The sequence below is a fragment of the Odontomachus brunneus genome, unplaced genomic scaffold (genome assembly GCF_010583005.1).
Source record: "Odontomachus brunneus isolate Ranch 3 - 2012 unplaced genomic scaffold, Obru_v1 Obru_scaffold_247, whole genome shotgun sequence".
NCBI classification, from domain to species: Eukaryota; Metazoa; Arthropoda; class Insecta; order Hymenoptera; family Formicidae; genus Odontomachus; species Odontomachus brunneus.
The window spans coordinates 244,297-263,069 of NW_022639697.1; the positions used below are offsets into that span (position 1 = coordinate 244,297).

The 18,773-nt window shown below is 35.5% G+C and overlaps 2 protein-coding genes across 6 annotated transcripts in view; one reads left to right on the forward strand and one right to left on the reverse strand.

Moving 5' to 3' along the window:
- Positions 1–18,773, forward strand: part of LOC116852673 (protein eva-1) — a 341,153-nt gene that overhangs the window by 205,541 nt on the left and 116,839 nt on the right. For 4 of the 5 annotated variants that reach the window (XM_032833244.1, XM_032833248.1, XM_032833245.1 and 1 more), the window contains exon 3: positions 7,617–7,755. In XM_032833244.1, coding sequence (XP_032689135.1) covers positions 7,617–7,755 — 139 coding nt within the window. The remainder of the gene's footprint in view (positions 1–7,616; positions 7,756–18,773) is intronic. The other variant, XM_032833246.1, reaches the window with a different exon arrangement.
- LOC116852674 lies at positions 4,940–6,492 on the reverse strand. The gene is made up of 2 exons (XM_032833249.1): positions 5,348–6,492; positions 4,940–5,247 (listed from the first exon to the last, which is right to left on the reverse strand). Exons 1-2 carry the CDS (start codon positions 5,553–5,555, stop codon positions 5,075–5,077), a joined length of 381 nt encoding a protein of 126 aa, XP_032689140.1. The 5' UTR covers positions 5,556–6,492; the 3' UTR covers positions 4,940–5,074.

The following is an 18,773-nucleotide window of genomic DNA, read 5'->3' on the forward strand; positions in this document are numbered from 1 at the left end:
CTCTCTCTCTCTCTCTCTCTCTCTCTCTCTCTCTCTCTCTCTCTCTCTCTCTCTCCTCTCTCTCACACACGCATACACACACACACAGAAAGGGCGGGTAACTATTCTAAAAAGCGAGACGTGATATGTTGATCCCTCGGTTTATAGTTCGATTTTATCGTCCACGGACTTGCTGCACCGGTTTTGTGGCGTTTCGTATTGTATTTTTAGTGCGGTGTATTTTTACGCGTGTATGGAGCAAAGATCCCAATTTTATCGCGCGTCGTATAAATAATTGGCACGCGAGTAACAAGCTGGTTTTCTTCCTTATTCGTTTTTTTTTCTTTCTTGTTTTACTGAAGTATTTCGAAGCAGGATTTCTCTCTCTCTCTCTCTCTCTCTCTCTCTCTCTCTCTCTCTCTCTCTCTTTATATATGTGTGTGTATTTCGCGCATTGATAATAAGGTCGCTTCTCACGGCAAATGGCGTCCGTTTTCAAGTAGATTTGCACGGACGATTCGTTCGGCACTCGCGCCGTGATTAGCCGTTAGCTTGCGGTGTCGGTGCATTACAACGAGAGAAACGTAGCGGTTTAAGGGAATTACACGTCTAGACCCCTGGGGCAAAGTTGCGCGACGGAACGGTAAACGTTTATACAGTGACGGACGACAGCGAAAACGGTCAGAATGTTATCGACGCGCACGCGGAAAATCGATTTCTCCCGCGGGGAGTTTCTCGCTGGCGTGCACGTGAAATACGGGAGAATGGCCCAAGACGGAAACTCCGAAAGCCGATAATTAGATGGATATCGTGTGTATGCGGAGACAACGCGCGAGCGCGCATACACACGCGCGCGCACATGCGATCAGGCGGCATGCGGGAATCTGAATGCAGACGTGTTGGGGATAGCAGCTTGAAACCCGGAAATGTAATTTCCACACACTCCCCACGACAGACGACGAGGCCTTGCCTCATCTCAAAGCGGGATATTGCGGGACGGGCGGCGAATATTTTTTTTTCCGCCCGCCCCGTGATTGTGTCTATCGATTTTCAATTATCCTACACGGGATACAAGGTGAGCGGATCCGACGTAATCGCCAACAAAAGCTGGCGATCCGAAACGGAAATGTTTTCGCGTTAATGTAAATCCCACTGGTAGATTCCGAAGTATCCTGCTGTGATTTTATCGCCGCTTTGTTGTAAATTCACTGAAGCGCGAAGAGGCGAAGTATTATCGGACTCGGTCGGGGATTCGCGAAATTAAGATTAAGGTGGTTGTATCATGAAACGAGTTTCGCGAGAATTTCATGAAACTTGCAGCACGTATACATAGTGCAGTGTTAACTAACACTGCTCGTGCAATTAGAGAAAGATTGATCATACGAAAGCTGAGAGATGTTTGCAACTAGATTTGACACTGTTGATACATGTTTCTTGAAACTAGTGTGTTGTTACAGATAATATTATCTAAATTACACGTGAAATTTCAAGAAGCTTTTATGATGCGGCGATTGTTATGCAAGAATAATCCAAAATTATTTTCAATAATTTTTACATTTATATGTATATATAATGTAATGAGTAGCTTTTTTACATAAAACAAAATATCCGACTTTTATGGGCACATGAACTTAATTAGGAAATGATTTTTGTTTCCTACTAATTGGATTTTTTACCCATTTTTAAGCTTGTCAATGAATATTTCTGAAGAGGAGAAAACTGGCTGTGCTCGATTTCTTGAATAATTGAGAAGAATCTCAATGCTATCTGTATTAAATTATGTATCAAATTCCTATCTGCATTTTTTTCGAAACTGTGCGAGTTGGATTATTTTTCCATAACTACGACCACGTTAAAAGGATGCTGGAGTTGATGATGAACTCGAACAATGTCGATAATGCAGAGACGATCGTCACTAACATAATCACGCTATTCTTTTCGTATTTCTTGTATATGCAAAACTTACATGAATGTGTGTTGCTTTGTTTTACCATATTTCACGGAAACCATATATATGTAGAAATCTTTTGGCAAACTTCTTCGATATTCTTAAGCTTCCAAATGTAGATGCGAACAATGTAGAGCAATGTTCTTCAAAATTTTTCTGTTTAGAACACCCACACTTTCGGTATGTATAAGCTGCGAAACATTTGAATTAGGCAAATATTACGTTGATAGCTTGAGATTTTACGCTAAAAATGTTTTCATCACATATCGAGCAATATCCTATTTATTTTTGCACGTTCTTTCATTGTAAAAACATTTGTAATTCTATGTAATACGACCAATAATACCAATACGACGTAAACTTTGTAGAAAAATGTCAGTGTTCTGTCGGTAAAGTTTTCAGCTTCAGTATCCTCTTAAGCGAGTCGATGTTAATGAGGAGTGCAATAGACACGACAAGCACCGGCTGTGTGTATCGAAAATCAAAGGAATTGCTAATAACGTATTCCCGATACATTCCGATGATCATACATCGCTATTTCGGCACTTCCGATACTTATTTCCGCGCCCGACTTACTTTCAATAGATAAAAGATGCGTAGAACGCGGAGCGATGTCGATCGCGATATGTCAGTGAAGGCTGTTCGTCACGAAAAGATCCCGCTCTATGTGAGTGTATGAAGTTGGCATTCCACTTTTTGAAATTTATAATTTTGAAAGTTGTTCCAGATTGTTCTGACTTTGTACCACATTGTTCCAACGTGATATTGCTTCATTCGAAACGGTTTTCGAATAAAACAAAAAAAAATGGTTTTTTGAACTGGCACCCCACTTTTCGAAAATCGAACATTCTGATACCGCAATAGATTGTTCTAGTTGTTCCAAACATTGTTCCAAAAGGACAAATCCGTAAGTTGAATTATAAGTCCAAAAAATGAAAAAAATGTTTTTGACCTGGCACCCCATTTTTTGAAAATAAAGCATTCCGATACCGATATAGATTGTTCTAGTTGTTCCAAACATTGTTCCAAAAGCACAAATCAATAAGTTTAATTATAAGCCCGAAAAATTAAAAAAAAGTTTTTTGACAAACAGTCTATCGGACCAAGAGTAAACTTATACTATCTTTCTTGTTCCAACCGAGATCTTTTTGTTCTGAGTTGTTCTAGGCTTAAGAATTATAGTTCTAGAGTATGAGACTCATAAGATCATTCGTTCTCCGAAAATTCGTAAAAAAATCGATTTGACAGTACTCGACGTCAAGAGTAAACACATGCTTCCTTTCTTGTTCCAACCGAGATCTTTTTGTTCTGAGTTGTGCTAGGCTTAAACGACGAAGTAATTTTACTTTATTTTGTCATGACATTTTGTAATTATTTCCGCCAATTTTCCTATAATAAAGATTAATTTTTGTAAGAAATCATCTTTTTCTTGAATTTTTGTCACCTCAGAAATATATTTCAATCATCCTTATTTTCAATCATCCAAATAATTATACTTTTTTAAATCAGTATATAGAACTTTTTAGAAAGTTTATGATTTTTATAGTCATACTCGAAAAATATATATACACAGATTTAAAAACTTTTGATATGTGTATCTGTGTATCTCTATTAGATGAGTTAATGCATAAATAAAATACTCATCAGAAAAATGAAAGATTATATTTTTCTCATATTTACATTAAGATGTACATTTATTTCAATTTATTTCAAATTAACAGTAATATTTATTGAAAATGGATGTATAGAAATGTAATTTTATTTAATAAATAATAAAGTTGTTGGAGTGGAATTTTATTCAAAATGAGGGAAAAGTGGTAACATTTTCACTCGAACTAATAATGAAAATACTGCCGCTTGAAGTCGCAAAAGTGAATGTTTCAATCAATTCGAGTAAATATGTTACTACAATGATGAAGTACATCAAATTCACTCTTCAATTTCGAATTAATATATTTACTCGATGGCTCGGAGTATAGAATTCGCTCAGTATGTGCGAAAAATCACTCGAATTCGTGACACTCAGTAATCACTCTACTGTTCGAGTGAAATCAAATCACACTCCGAGAAATTTAGAGGATATGAGTGGTCCCATTAATATACGCGTCACTGAAAATACCGTACCTAGGAATACAACTGTTTTAAGTACTTTAAAAGCATCATTAGTTCAGAGTGTTAATCAATGAATATTTATTTTGAAAACAATAATACAGTATATCAATTTCATTGCTGATATTTGTGTGCTTTTACAAAGAAAACGAAAATTCTTGTTTTGACAATATCTTTATTTTTGACATATCAATCTTCAGATGAGGTTACGTAGCGTTAAATGAAGATAGATTTGCAAAAATATATTTTATATGAATTAACAAAGTGAAACTTGTGTTGTTATTGTTCAAAAATAATTTTCATTAATGGAAAACACAAAATGTTGGATTGAGAATATGATGTTCTTAAATGTCGGAAGAAAATATCTTTAAAATAATCATATTATATTTCTTATAAAATTATTATGATATCCAAATAAAAGTATAACACTATTGAAATTAAAAACTTTAAAATTCTTCGAACAAAATTATGTATTATTGCTTATATATGAAACAATGATTGTTAATTTGAATATATTAATTTTAAGTAGATAGAGGAATTTGGGTTTTTAACACATATTTGAAAACATATTTTCAATCCAATATTTTTCTGTGCTTTTTATTAAAATAATTATTATTTTTGAATAATAAGAATTTCTATGAAAATAATAATAAGAATAAAAAGATTTCTGTGAAAAAATAAGAATTTTTGAGTAATAAATTTTTCTTCGTTGAATCATATAAAATGTATTCTCACAAGTAACTTACTTTTGTTTAACGCTATATGGTCTCATTTGAGCGTTAACGTGTAAAAATAAAGACATTTTCCAAGCAAGAATGTCCTTTTTTTGGGCATAATTTCACAAGTAATACAACTATGCAAAACTGTGCGTATTGTTCACAATAGGCTAAGTGAACAGTCGTTATGTCGGTGACACTTTGACCTCTTCTTTTCTCATTACATCTGTGGCCGGTGTAATTGCGTGTTGTCGCAATTAAAATTACTGCTTACCTCATTAAAATGCACTCGCGTGACACGGTTAAATTGCGCTTAGTGTAATCAAGCTCGAACGGTGTCGTGTAACGCGAGCCCTTGCACACAATTAGCCGATTGAAAATGGAATCCTAGGAATCCCCGACAATGTGTGGATATCACCGACGGCAGTGTCAGATAGCCAATGACTTCCGAGGAACGCGAAACTCGAACGTTCCTGCAGGATGTCGCTGTAACAGCTGTAAACAACTCTATACATGCTCCGCGCTATATCGAAGTGAGCGAGAGATTTTTTCTTTTTTTCCTTTTTTTTAATATAAAACTCGATACTCCGTTTACCTTGCGCGTCCGTTTGCGATCTCGCTTCTTCCGCCTCGCTTGTCGCGGCATCGAACTGTCGCGTTTCCTCCGGCAACGTCAAAAATACCTTGCCACGGAAGTTGGAACACCAGTGGAACAAGTTGGTTTTTATTGTGCTTTTTACCAAAGCGTATCGTGACTCTTTGTCGTCTTCGCCGTTCCGGCACTCACTATTCGCTCGTAACATATAACCTGCAACATGATGCTAACAGCGAGAGTTGGGAAAAAAAGGATTTATATCTTCTCATTCGTATTTCCGTTGGAGAACCGCCATTCACCTCATCGATTTGTTCTCGCGCTGCAAATATTGACGGTCCTCTCGAATTGCGTACGGAAATTAACCTCCGGACGATATTAGTTCTGTCTTTATCCGCAAGCTTTCTGTCAAGAAGAAAGAGAGAGGAAAAGGAAAAGAGCAGAAATAATTTCATTTGAACTCGAACTCGCCGGTGGAAAGGGTCGAAACCGCGAAATTAAGTCTTTATTTTGCGCGCAAAAGCGCGGTTCGGTTGAAGTTGTCGTCGTTTGCCCACCGTGGTCGCTGTGACCACCCTTTTTTCAGCAGGACGTGTATATCCTTCAATTGCAATAACCGCGGCAAAGGCCGCCGTAATTTTGAGCCTCGACTTCAAAGCGCCATTGAGCTGAATTGTTTTGCTGGTGCATTTCTGCTTGACTCTCCGTTATTATATTAATCTCTGCCGTTGCGGATTTATGTCCTCTTATTCTTCAGTCGTTTGTATAATTAACCTGTGTACTATATTTCCAGGGCATTCGCGTAATCATGGAAAATTAAATTCTTGAAACGTCCATTCTTCTTACTGGATATTCTTTTACATTTTCTTATTGAATATATTTTTCAACAAACGTTTCACAACGCGCGTTGTGCGATTCGAAACGTAGACATGGACTTTTTATGTATGTAGAAAGGGATTCGAAAGATTCTTTTTCGCGTTTCATTTAAAATAAAAGTACCAATGTTTGGACATTATCGTTGCTTTGGTCCTTAACTCTGATCTAGCACACTGGTATCATTTTCCACTCAATTTTTAATTTTGAATTTTGAACACGTATAAACTAGTAGAATAAAGATTTTCGGTTTGCACATTAAAAATATGAGAACAAAAAAGAAAAATGTAAAAACATGGAAATATGATATTTAAACATTGTTAAATAATTTTCATATAACTTTCATATAACAAAAAAGCAAACCTAGAGATAATTTTTTACTCCAATATATCAAATTAAAATAAAGATGTAAAATAAAGATAATTTGTTTTCTGTCTTTACACTTTTTACAATCTAATATATAAGAAAGTTTTATGTAAGTTATTTATTTTTAATTTGAATAATTTGTGAGCTCTTTCCCCATTACTTGGAATAACGAAGCTAGTTTAAGAAGTGAGAAGTTGTAAATTATGTATGTAAATTATATAATAGGAGTATGAATATTTTTGTTATGTATATCTATTAAGTATATTTAACAATATTTTAGTATAAATAAGTTGAAGGAAAATTCATTATAAAACTTTAAACGCGTTATTCTCGAAATAACATTTTTTAAACTGTATTTACGATAACTCGAGAACGATTTATTTAATTAATTTAATGCTTGACATAAATATTTATCACGATTGTCTCTATCAGTTTACAGAAGCTTTTCGCAAATTTCAAAAACTGTTTTTCATTATTTACTTTACAAGCTTGAGTTTTTTAGTCGAAATATTAAATTTGATTTTTTATAACTCTCATTATGCGCAATGTTATTTTTTTTTTTAATTCGCTCTGTGAACCGTAACTACAACTCTAATGAATACAAAAATGTATTGATACTTGATTTCAAATCACTTTTGTTGTGGCCAGAATGATTTTACAATTGAAACATGATTCTCTTGCAGAATAAAATCGGAATGATGTTACCATTTACCATAAAATATAATTTTTTATACTAAAATATTCTTAATAGACACAGAAACTTCATGTTCTTTTTAATTTACAACTTTTTACAACTCCCGAAATTTGTACTCCTGTCAGGATTCTGTAACTCCTTAAGTACATATCCAGACATTGATACTTTTACCTTACAGTTCACGGACGTAACAGTTCGACACTCCGCAAATGCGAAAAGCCTCATTTCCGCAATGTACAATAGTCGATTGAATAATCAGTTTTCACTTTATTTATTTTTTTTTTCAATTACAATTGACCATCATCGTAAAGTGAGCGGATCTTCTGAATGACGTGTTAGCACTCACTGTTGCAGACGGTGGTCGAGGTCTGTCAGAAGAAGCGGCAGTGCAAGTTCAACACCAGCCCGAATACCTTCCAGGGCGACCCTTGCCCTGGGCTACGGAAATACATCGAGGTTGCCTACAAATGCCGTCCCTGTAAGTACTCTTATCTATGTACGTAAACACACACACACACATACACAACATATATCCGCGCGAATGCATACGCGAACGTGCGCGAGCAGACGCGAGATCGAACTTCCTCCTCGAGGAGATCGTTTTTCTTTGAGACATCCGATCCCTTTCTATGCGGACATCGAGCATTAGTTCAGAGTTCGTCGCTTGCATAAGAACCGCCTATATCGATGAGATTCCCCAGCGCGACATGCGCGACGGATTGACGAGAAACTCGCGAGAATTTCTCTCAGACGTGATCCAACGAACTCTCTGGCTGATTTTGAGAGCTGCGCACGGGCCGGGATATTTATAGCGAGTGAAAACGTAATCGTGCTGGGATGAATTCAAATGAAATCGACGTTCCAGACTGTATTAGTACGATTTCAGTTGGATCAGATCTTTTCAAGAATTTGGATCGTTTCTCACGTGAGAAATAACATAATAGTTACATGTAAAGGCTTCAGGGTTGTCATATATGATGTAACATAACTGCATATGCATAGCATAAAATCATATGGAACAATGAGCATCGAATATTAAGCACTGAGCATCAACATGGCGACGTAATATTCGATGCTCATTGGTCCACACGATTTTATGCTATGCATATGCAGCTATGTTATTGCATGTGCGATGACACATCGTAAATTTAATGTATGCCGCGAGTTGAACGCGTTTTAGTTCGAATTTTAATGCGAATCTCTGAGCGATTAATCTTGCGATTAAGAATTCACGGCTTAAATTAAAGCAAAGTGTAAAAATTTGATTTCAGACAAGATAACAATAATTCGTTAGTTTCTGAATTTGTTTCGAAATTTGGCAGTTTGGACCCTTGCTTCCTAAATTTTTGGAATGAAATTTTGCTAAAAAATCGAGTGACAGTTGAATAACTTGAATTGGAGTGACTTCTCATTCTTATCGAGTGAATTATTTCACTCTGTATCATAGAGTGAATTATTTTACTTTGCATTACAGAGTGAATTCTTCACTCTGTATCGTGAAATTTAAGGAGAAATGTAGTTGACTCAAAATCAAGAGTTCCAATGATTTCGATTAAGTGATAAACGTATTTAAAATGGTAAACATTTTAAGTAATAAAGGTTTTATGTGATAAACGTATTTTTTTAAATACAATCGGAATAAAAGATAAAAAAATGGCACATAATCGAAAAGATTTCATTCAAAATCATAGACAATGCCTTATGGAGCAATGCAATAAAAAAGAATACTTATTTTATGTATTAGAGAATGTTCTCAAAGGATGAGTGAAGCATTTGCTTCAATCGAGCAACGTTCATTCGTACAGAATAAGAATATACTTTAGTCGGAGTGATACATTCATTCTTGCTAAAAGTGAGGTGTCATTCCATTCGGAGTGACAATATTTTCACTATTGCTTGGAATAAAAACTTCTACTCGTTCAGATTGAGAATTTACTCCAAGAAATTTAATCAGTACCGAATATAGTTGACTCAAGATCAAGAGTCCTGAATTCAATCCTGGTTAAGTAATAACCGTATTTTTCAAATATAATCCGACTAAAAGACTCGGCACATAACCAAGATACCATCAAAGATTTGTCTCAAAGAGCAATTCAGCAGAAAAGCATATTTATTTTACGTGTTAGAGAATGTTTCAATCGATAAGAGTGAAGCATTCACTTCAATCGAGTGCAGCGTTTACTTGTATAGAATAAGAATGCACTTTAATTGGAGTGAAACATTCTCTTTTGCGGAAAGTAAGATGTCACTTCATTCGGATTGGCGGTATTTTCACCGTGAATTTTCATTCCCTCAAACTCACTCCGAGAAATTCAGAGAATGAGATGAAGGTAGATTTTGAAGCTTTTTATGCGTAACGCGCGTGCCTCGTACTTAGATATTTCAGCCTTGTCTGGAATTACACAGAAGGAGGCTGCAGATACTGAGTCGAGAATTATGCGGGAAGACAAGCGGTGCTAAGGATGCCATCGTATTTGTTACGCTATACACTTAGCAGAGCAGGTAACGCAAAACCCCGCGACGCCGTGCGTCTCTCTATACGCGCGCCGTCGCATAGAGCAATGACGACAACCTGTTGCGGTAACAAGGCTCAAGTAATTTTTGCTTGGAAACAGTAACGTAGCCGCATTTTACATTCTCGAGACCCGCGATAGCTCCTGCAGTACGAGGCGCTGCGCCGCCCTCGCTCCCTCCTCCCGCGCAAACCACAGTCATCTCATTGTTTACCGCATACACACACACGGTAAATCCAGGCGGCTTTTTCGAGGGCGCCGCCGGCGTTAAATCACTCTCCTGAACAAAGGTGTGTCACAGTTTTGCCGGCTGAAAAAGACTACAATTCAGGCGCAAGAAATACGGCTTGGTAACCGGTTCGTTTTAGCGCGATAGCGTAAAAGTTTCGGGCGCGGCACGGGAATGTTGAGCAGCAGACTGCTCCAATCTGCATTTTTTCTACTGTTTTATTTTTTTCTTCTTTCGTTTTTCTTTTCCCATCTGATCACACGCGGGACACTCGGATGTGGATCAGTATATATCATGAGATTTATCTGTAACCGTGTTTGAACGAAACGCCCGTTTATTTTTATTTTTTTTTTTTTAATATAGAGCTCGCTTGTTTATACGCTCCGTGTCACAGATCCGCCGCGTTACATGTTATTAAAAATATTAGCTATTTTTTTCTCTACGGCAGCTGCACAAAGGTAAATCTGATAACGTATTGCTGGAACCTATAAATACATTATTTTCCAAATTCTGTCTCCGTTTAACTATGTATCGTTGACAAGGCTCGAACAAGATTAAAATACGTGTTTCAATTTACGAGAAGTATAACATTTCATGTGAGCTTCGTCGTAAGCATGAGGACGTTTCTCTTTTCAGATTTATTTTTTTGTTCCAAACACGTTGTTAAAATTATAAACTCGAAACTGCCACGTTCTATGGTAGATCAATTTTCGAAATGACACGTACAGCATTTTTCACGGCCGATAGTTATCGGATTTTTATCGACGTACATGTACATCAATTGCAAATTGATGACTGACCATGCTTGATATCTGGACATGTCAATTGTTTACGTTACTTTAAATCTAGACATTAAAGACGCATGAATTATTTCATAAAATTCATGCAATCTGCGTTCCACTTTTTAGAAATATTTGCACAAATGGAGAACAATGCTGCTCCTAAATCCTTTTAAACGAGAAAAATAGAGAAAAGACTACAATAACGCGCGCTTGCATTATGGTAGCTGGTGACAAAAGCAATTTTTTCAGGTAAATTTAGCTTTCACGATAAAATAATATAATAATAAAATAATATGTTTTTTTCATTAGATGAGGCAATTATTTGCTATGATAATATTTTTAATAAATTCACATAATTTCACTTCCTATATAAAATGCAATATTTTTTATATTATCTATTTAATGATTTATATTGTGAAAACATAGAGCAATTTTAATTTTGAAAGATTTAAGGAGGGATCCTTAGTTTTAGATAAACAAAAAGTGAACCATTTTTTATGATTTTTTAAAAGAAATGAATAAAGATATTAATATAAGGTTTTAACTATACTATTTATTACTTTAAAGTATAAAAATTGCTTTTAAAAATGTTTTAAGTATAAAAATTGCTTTTAAAAATTGCGTTTAAAAAATTGAAATTCTCTTCAAATTCTTTGTGCTGAGCGCAGCGTCGCCGGACTCCCCTAATTGGCGGATAACATTACAACTGTGTAATATTTTGTTATTTTACAATAATCATAATTTTTAATAATACTGATTGTAATTTTCTGTGAAATATTCTGGAACATACGGGGAAAAACATTTAAAAAATGCTTTTCATTTACTGAAGGATAAATCCAAATTCTTTGAAAATTTTCCAACAGTTATATTTTTCCTAGGACACTAAAAAAAAGAGAAGGAAATTGACTTGTAATTTCAAAGTGCCGCCTTTTTGTTAGGTTTTGACTTTCTGCAGTATAATAAAGATTCATCCTTCAGCAAAATTAATAGTTTTTGTTTTCTTATCCCATTTGTTTCAGATTATTATATAAGTTGTAATATTGTTCACCAGTTAGACGTCTGACAATATCGCGTTCGGCACAAAAAGCTGAAAGACAAACTTTCAATTTTTTTAAATAAATGTATAATTTTTTATACATGAAACAATGTGATAAACAGTACGGTTGAAACTCTACATCAATATCTTTATTCATTTCTTTAAAAAAAAATTCATAAAAATCTATTTCTATCTATTTCTATTTTAATCTATTCTTTTGACTATCTAATCAGAACTTCCTAAACAAATATATAACATAATTGTGTTGGTTCTCTTTTATTGGTCTTTTATCTATGTTTGTGTACCTGAGAGGCCTAATAATTGATTCAGTATTTCTTCTGTAACACAATTGTTTTACTTGTAACTTACATTTAAAAAAAAGGCACAAATTGACACGACTGAACACACCGTAAGTTTATCATCGACAGAAAGCAATCTCGAAAGTGCCGCTGAATTTGTATTAGTAGATTGTTAGAAATACGACGGCAACTGCGAAACAATTTTTTGCTTAACAAGCCTCGCAATCAGTCCTCCGGATCGTTCTCAGACTAACAGCGAGAGACGATGCGAAACACTTGAACGAATACGGGGGAAAAGTTCGGTGAACGAGAAAGTATATATTATAGCGAGTGGGGCCGAAAAGTCCTTTTAGTGTATTTGCGCCATGTAATACAGAAGACGATGGTTTTGAGGAGAGCTTCGGGAGCTCTCGCCTTTAAGATCGTGCCGGAATAATCTTTAATATCTATCGTGAAAGATCGCGAGATACAACACGAAATGCGCCCGAAGGGAATATGTGTTCGCATTGGAAATGGTCTATCCGACGAGCGCGCATGAAGATGATCAACACTGAATATTTTACAACTGTGTAATGTTTTGTTATTTTGTAATAATCATAATTTTTAATAATATTAATTGTAATTTTCTGTGTAATAATCTGGAACATACGGGATAAAATATTTAAAAAATGCTTTTTATTTGTTGAAAGATAAATCCAAATTCTTTGAAAATTTTCCAACAGTTATATTTTTCCTAAGACACTAAAAAAAAGAGAGAAAGAAATTGCCTTGTAATTTCAAAATGCTGCCATTTTGTTAGGTTTCGACTTTCTGCAATATAATAAAGATTCATTTTCCAGCAAATTTAATACAGTTTTTGTTTTCTTATCCCATTTGTTTCAGATTATTATATAAGTTGTAATATTTTTCACCAGAAATGAATGTTATTGACCTAATGAGGTCTTAAAACGATCTCGTGCTCAAGATACGTGCGCTTGAGAGGTCAAATACGGTGTCTACCATATAAACATATTCCAATCACAATCAATTCAATGTGACACTACTCTCTAAATTCCTCGGAGTGAAAAGTGATAGTATTTTCCCTCGAAATATTGCCGCTCAAAAGGATGAATGTTTCATTTTAGATTAGAGTACATTCTATAGCACAATTCTCCATATGAGCGGATGCTTCAGTCGAGTGAACATGTTCCTCTGATGATGAAATGCATATCAGATTCAATTTACTGTACTAAACAACGCATCCTTAATAAGGACATACTTTCTAAACTTCTTGGAGTGAAAAGTAGCAATATTTTCGCTCGAGGCAGTGAGAAAATATTATTATTCGAAACCACCAGAGTGAATGTTTCACTCAAGATTAGAATGAATTGTAACTTCGTGCGAGCGTCTCAGTCGAGTGAAGTGAACCATATTCCTGTTGATAGAAAATACACACCAGATTTAGTCTTCAGTTTTGAGTGAAAATATTTACTCAACGATTCGGAGTGAAGAATTCACTGTATAAGAGTAAAAAATAACTCGAATTCGAGTAACTCGGCTGTCACCTTACTTTTCAAGTAAAATTTCACTCCAAGAAGGAATACAGCTCATAGACATTTTATCTCTTTTTCAATAACTTTAAATATTTCAATTAATAATATACCGATTTGAAGCTTATGTCGAGTAGATGAAGAATGTAAAATCTTAATATTTCTCGCGTTGTTTGAGAGATAAACGGCCTAAAAGTTTTTTGAGATTGCTACTTTTTAAACAGTTTATCTCTCAAACGATTCTGAGAATAATACTGAGATTTTATATTCATAATTTATTTATTCTAAAAGATTCCAATCAATGTATCTTATATTGGAATAATCAAAATTTTACAGAATCTTGTGGAAAACAGCCGTATTTTTTAGAAAGTAGTAAAATCACCACAGTACAAGTAGTACAGATCGAAGCAAGTAGTGCAGATCGGCTATAATAGACTACATCATTATTTGTTGTATCAATATTAATATTGATTAATGCTTGTTATTAATATTAATCGTCGATGATGAATCAATGCTGACTTGTCAACATTGGTAATGCAAATAGTATAATAATTAATATTCATATTAGATCGGTCTATAAAATGCAGTAAAATAGGGAAAAAAATCAAAATCCGCATCTACTCGATACGCAACTACAGCATTAAACGGTGAATTACCCGGTTCAATTTTCGCATATCCGTTTATCTTGTTTTTTTTTTTGCTGGTCGCACTCTGCGTGGCGCGGCTCACGTATACGACACGTAATTTCCCGGCTGCAAAATGATGAGCGCACGAAACTATAAGTGAAAAGCCCAAATGTCCCGTAAAATGTTCGTTTCGCGAAACTTTTATCTCGGCACTTTTCCTCTGGAAATATTGTGTCGCGCAACGGCGGCGGCCGCGGTGGCGGAATAAAGACCGTACACGGTCGTTTAGAAAGTACGCGCACATGTACTTCGCAGTTAGCCAACAGACGCATAGGAAATATAACGATAACGGCGATATACTTCGGAGGAAACTATTGAAATTTATTCGCTATTTTCATTTCTCGCGCGCGACGGAATCGGCCGCGCGACTCATCTATATGTCGCGACCTCCTCCTTGCTGCGCGACACAAATTTGTTACAACATCGAGTGTGCGGTGCAAAATTTATATTTTTGTGATTTAATTTTCATTAACCGTGACACGCATTTTCATGCGAACGAATATTGTCGTTGTATTCTAACGATACGAGCGCGCGTGTGTGTGTGCTTCCATAAATTCATTAATATTATATCAAATTAAATTCCTACGGACTCTGTCCGTAGCGAACGCTGCGAAATGTAGGCGACGCATTGCGTCTGCACACAACTTCATGGAAACATGTACTGAGAAATATTGTTCGGTTATCAGAACAAAAGCATGTTTGATGATTAGAGAAACAGATTAAACAGTTTCAAATCATTTCTCATCATTTGTCGTTTTAACAACAACATACCTTCGTCAACATAACGTCCGGAATACAAATCATATCTGTTTTCGTCTTTTTAGATCAAATTAGTTATGTTTCCATTGCGAAAGAGTTATTTAGAATAGCAAATTGAAAGTAATAAATAATTTATTCCCACTACGGGATCATTCGCTGTTCCAACAAAGCATATGTTGTAAAATATTTAGGTCATATTTTTTTTAATTTGGCCCACTTTGAGCTTCACGGGCAGTTTATAGCTTTTTAATATTCTCACTCCTATCATCAACCAGTGCAATAAAAATGCATAAAAAATAAAATTGAATACAAGATATAGACGTTTTTTGTTCATTATGAATATGAAGTCAAATGTGTAAAATTATTTATATAAATAATAAAATGTCTAAACAAAACATGTAAAAAGTTGAAAAAAATTGTTTATATAAATAATTTCTTTGTTTGACCAAGATTCGAACCATTTTTGACTAATTTAGCACAGATATGAAATATTTCGATTAGAATCTCGGCTAAAAAAATATAGAGTGATTCGTGTCTCAGCTATGCCGATTTTGTTAAAATTTTAATTAAAATTGCCGGATTTCTCTCTCTCTCTCTCTCTCTCTCTCTCTCTCTCTCTCTCTTTCTCTGTCTGTCTCGGTTTGGCCGAGATTTGAACCATTTTTGACTAATTTAGCACAGATTTAAAATATTTTGGTTGAAATCTCGGCTAGAGAAATTTAGAATAGTTCTCATGTTTCAGCTTTGCCGATTTTGTTAAAATTTTAATTAAAATTGCCGAATTTTGGTTTGGCCAAGATTTAAGCTATTTTTTATTAATTTAGCACAGATTTAAAATATTTCGGTTGAAATCTCGGTTAAAAAAATTTAGAATGATTTGTGTCTCAGCTATGCCGATTTTATTAAAATTTTAATTAAAATTATCGGATTTCTCTTTCGATTTGGCCGAGATTCAAACCATTTTTGACTAATTTAGCACTAATTTAGCACATATTTGTAATTTAAACAGATTTGTAATGTAGAGATAGTTCGGTTGGAATCTCGGCTAAAAATATTTAGAATAATTCATATCTCAGCTATGTCGATTTTGTTAAAATTTTAATTAAAATTGCCGAATTTCTCGGTTTGGCCGAGATTCGAACTATTTTTGAGTAATTTAGCGCAGATTTAAAACATTTCGGTTGGAATCTCGGCTAAAGAAATTTAGAATAGTTCGTGTCCCAGCTATGCCGATTTTGTTAAAATTATTTAACTATATCTTGTATTCAATTTTATTTCTTATGTATTTTTGTTCTACTTGTTGATTATAGAAGTGAGAACATAAAAAAAGCTATGAACTGCCCGTGAAACTCAAAGTGCGCCAAAATGAAAAAATATTACCTAAATATTTTCTGTACTTCTACATTTGTGCCAAATTAGAAAGAAATAGGAGCATACCTTTTGGGTAGGTTTACTTGTTAGTGTATTAAATTGAATTTGATATACATTCTATCTTCAAAGGAACATGTTCGCTCGATTGAAATATCCGCTCATATGGAAAATTGCACCATAGAATTCTCTTTAATCTTGAGTGAAACATTCACCCTTGCGATTTGGAACGGTAGTATTTCGGGTGAAAATATCGCCACTTTTCACTCCGAGGAATTTTGAGAGTATGTCTTCACTAAAGAAGTGTTGCTTAAAGCAGCAAATTGAAAGTAGCAATTTGTTTGTTCTCACTACAGGGTTATTTGCTGTCCCATATCAACAAATTTCTTATAATATTGGTGTTTAGTGAAATTAGCAAAATTCCTCGTCTCACACACACACACACACACACACACACACACACACACACACACACAAAGTGCAAATTTTTGTCGGAGCAGCGGAAAATAATCCGTCGTCTGTCTCGACGAAGTTCCACGTAATCGGTCCCGTTGAACGTATACATCTTTCCTCGTCGTTCGACTCGTATTTCACACTCTCACTCGACTTTACCCAAAAACGTAATACCCGTACGGAGGATGATGCTTATACGTGGCTAGTGCGGTCGTCCTCTGTGATACATCAGCGGGACGATTACATATTACACGTGTCGCGTTACGTGCCAAAGCCAGCCGACACCTCACGCGCTGCCCGCAAATCTATCCGACGACAACACGTGCCACTTATTGCATGATTGTACACGCACAGTGAGCCGTGCGTACGCGCGCGAGCGCGCGTATGAACGTGCCTAATCCGTCTAATTAATTTTTGCTCCGTCTCGTCCGACCGATGATCGATGTAATGAGGAGTAAACGAGGTTGCTTCATGTTTCACCGTGTTGTAGTCGGATTTGCGACGCGCGTATAATGGATAGTCAGGTTGCAACGAGATAATATTCGCCGCGCCGGAATATGATTGACGAATAAGCACGTCTTTAGGGGTATCTGATTTCTTGATCGTCACGGTCGGCGTGATGTATTTGCCAGCCGAAAATTCGAAACCCGACGTGCCAAAACAGACATTTTCGCGCTGAAACGCTCGGCTGGTGTAACTAGATTAATCAGAGTGCGTCAGGAGACTGCTCGTCATCCACGTGATCGCGTGTAACTAATAATTGCAAAATAATTTTCTTGATAATAATTCTTAATCCCTCACACGGCACATGTGTTTTGGACACTTCAATCTGGCACACCTGGCTTGTTTTCGATTATTTACTTTCCATAAAAAAAGTGCTAATAAAAATGAAAAAATAAATATACAATTACGTGGAATAAAATTATTTATTGAAATAATCGCAAATGTTCACTCAAGCATTTCGTTTCATTGCAAATACAAAGCGAAATGTGATAAGAATGTGAATTAACATGAAAATTTACAATTTTTCTGAAAATGAATTAAAAAAATCAACATTGTGAAATTTTCTTGCCAATACTTGAACCTTTAAGAAAAAAATAGGACATATTTCAATTTGTTACAAAGTACAATCATTTGAGTATATATTAAAATACATCAATCAAGTCGCGAATAAAATCATTAAAAAGTTTCAAGTTTTTGAGGTGTTAACTCTTTGAGAGTCATATATTTTATTTGAAGTAGCATCATGTTAAAAAATTCTTAAAAAAATTTTTTTTAAATAATAACTTAAACAGGAAACCTAAAATTATTAGACGGCGCCAATAGTACCATTTTTAAGTATACTTAAAAGATATCTTATGTCAAAGTCAAAGCCTAGATTATTTTGATCCAATGTGACAGCTTAGGGTTAAAATGCGCGTAGATCAAAAAATGGCTCCAAAGTACCAGGTTAGAATCAAACCAACAATTACTTAATAATTTCATTCAATAATCAGCTTTGTGCCTCCTCGTCGCTTCGCATCGCTATGTTTTTTCTCCTTCCTCAAGTCGTGCCGATCTTGCGACGTGTCATTATCGCTACTAGTGCCGCGATCCGCTTGAGAATCTAATAAGATTCTCCACCTTGTCATCCGCTCGGCTTTGTCGGTCACCCACGACACGTATTCTTTTCCCACGTATTCGCCTCCACGCCGCACTCGGCGAAGTGCTCGGAAAAGGGCCAGACGTACCTCGACGAGAATTCCATTCGTCGACGTACCTCCGACCGTGTCGGGTACCGACGTGCCCTCTCGTAGGTGGGGGGCACGTACTCGCTCGCGTTTTCTCTACATCCCCCCCCCC

Bases quoted from the DNA above. Each gene is read 5' to 3' on its own strand.
- LOC116852674 (XM_032833249.1), bottom strand. From the start codon at position 5,555: ATGTTACGAGCGAATAGTGAGTGCCGGAACGGCGAAGACGACAAAGAG. The intron at 5,248-5,347 runs GTAAACGGAGTA...AGTTGTTTACAG, and splicing joins ATCGCAAACGGACGCGCAAG to CTGTTACAGCGACATCCTGC.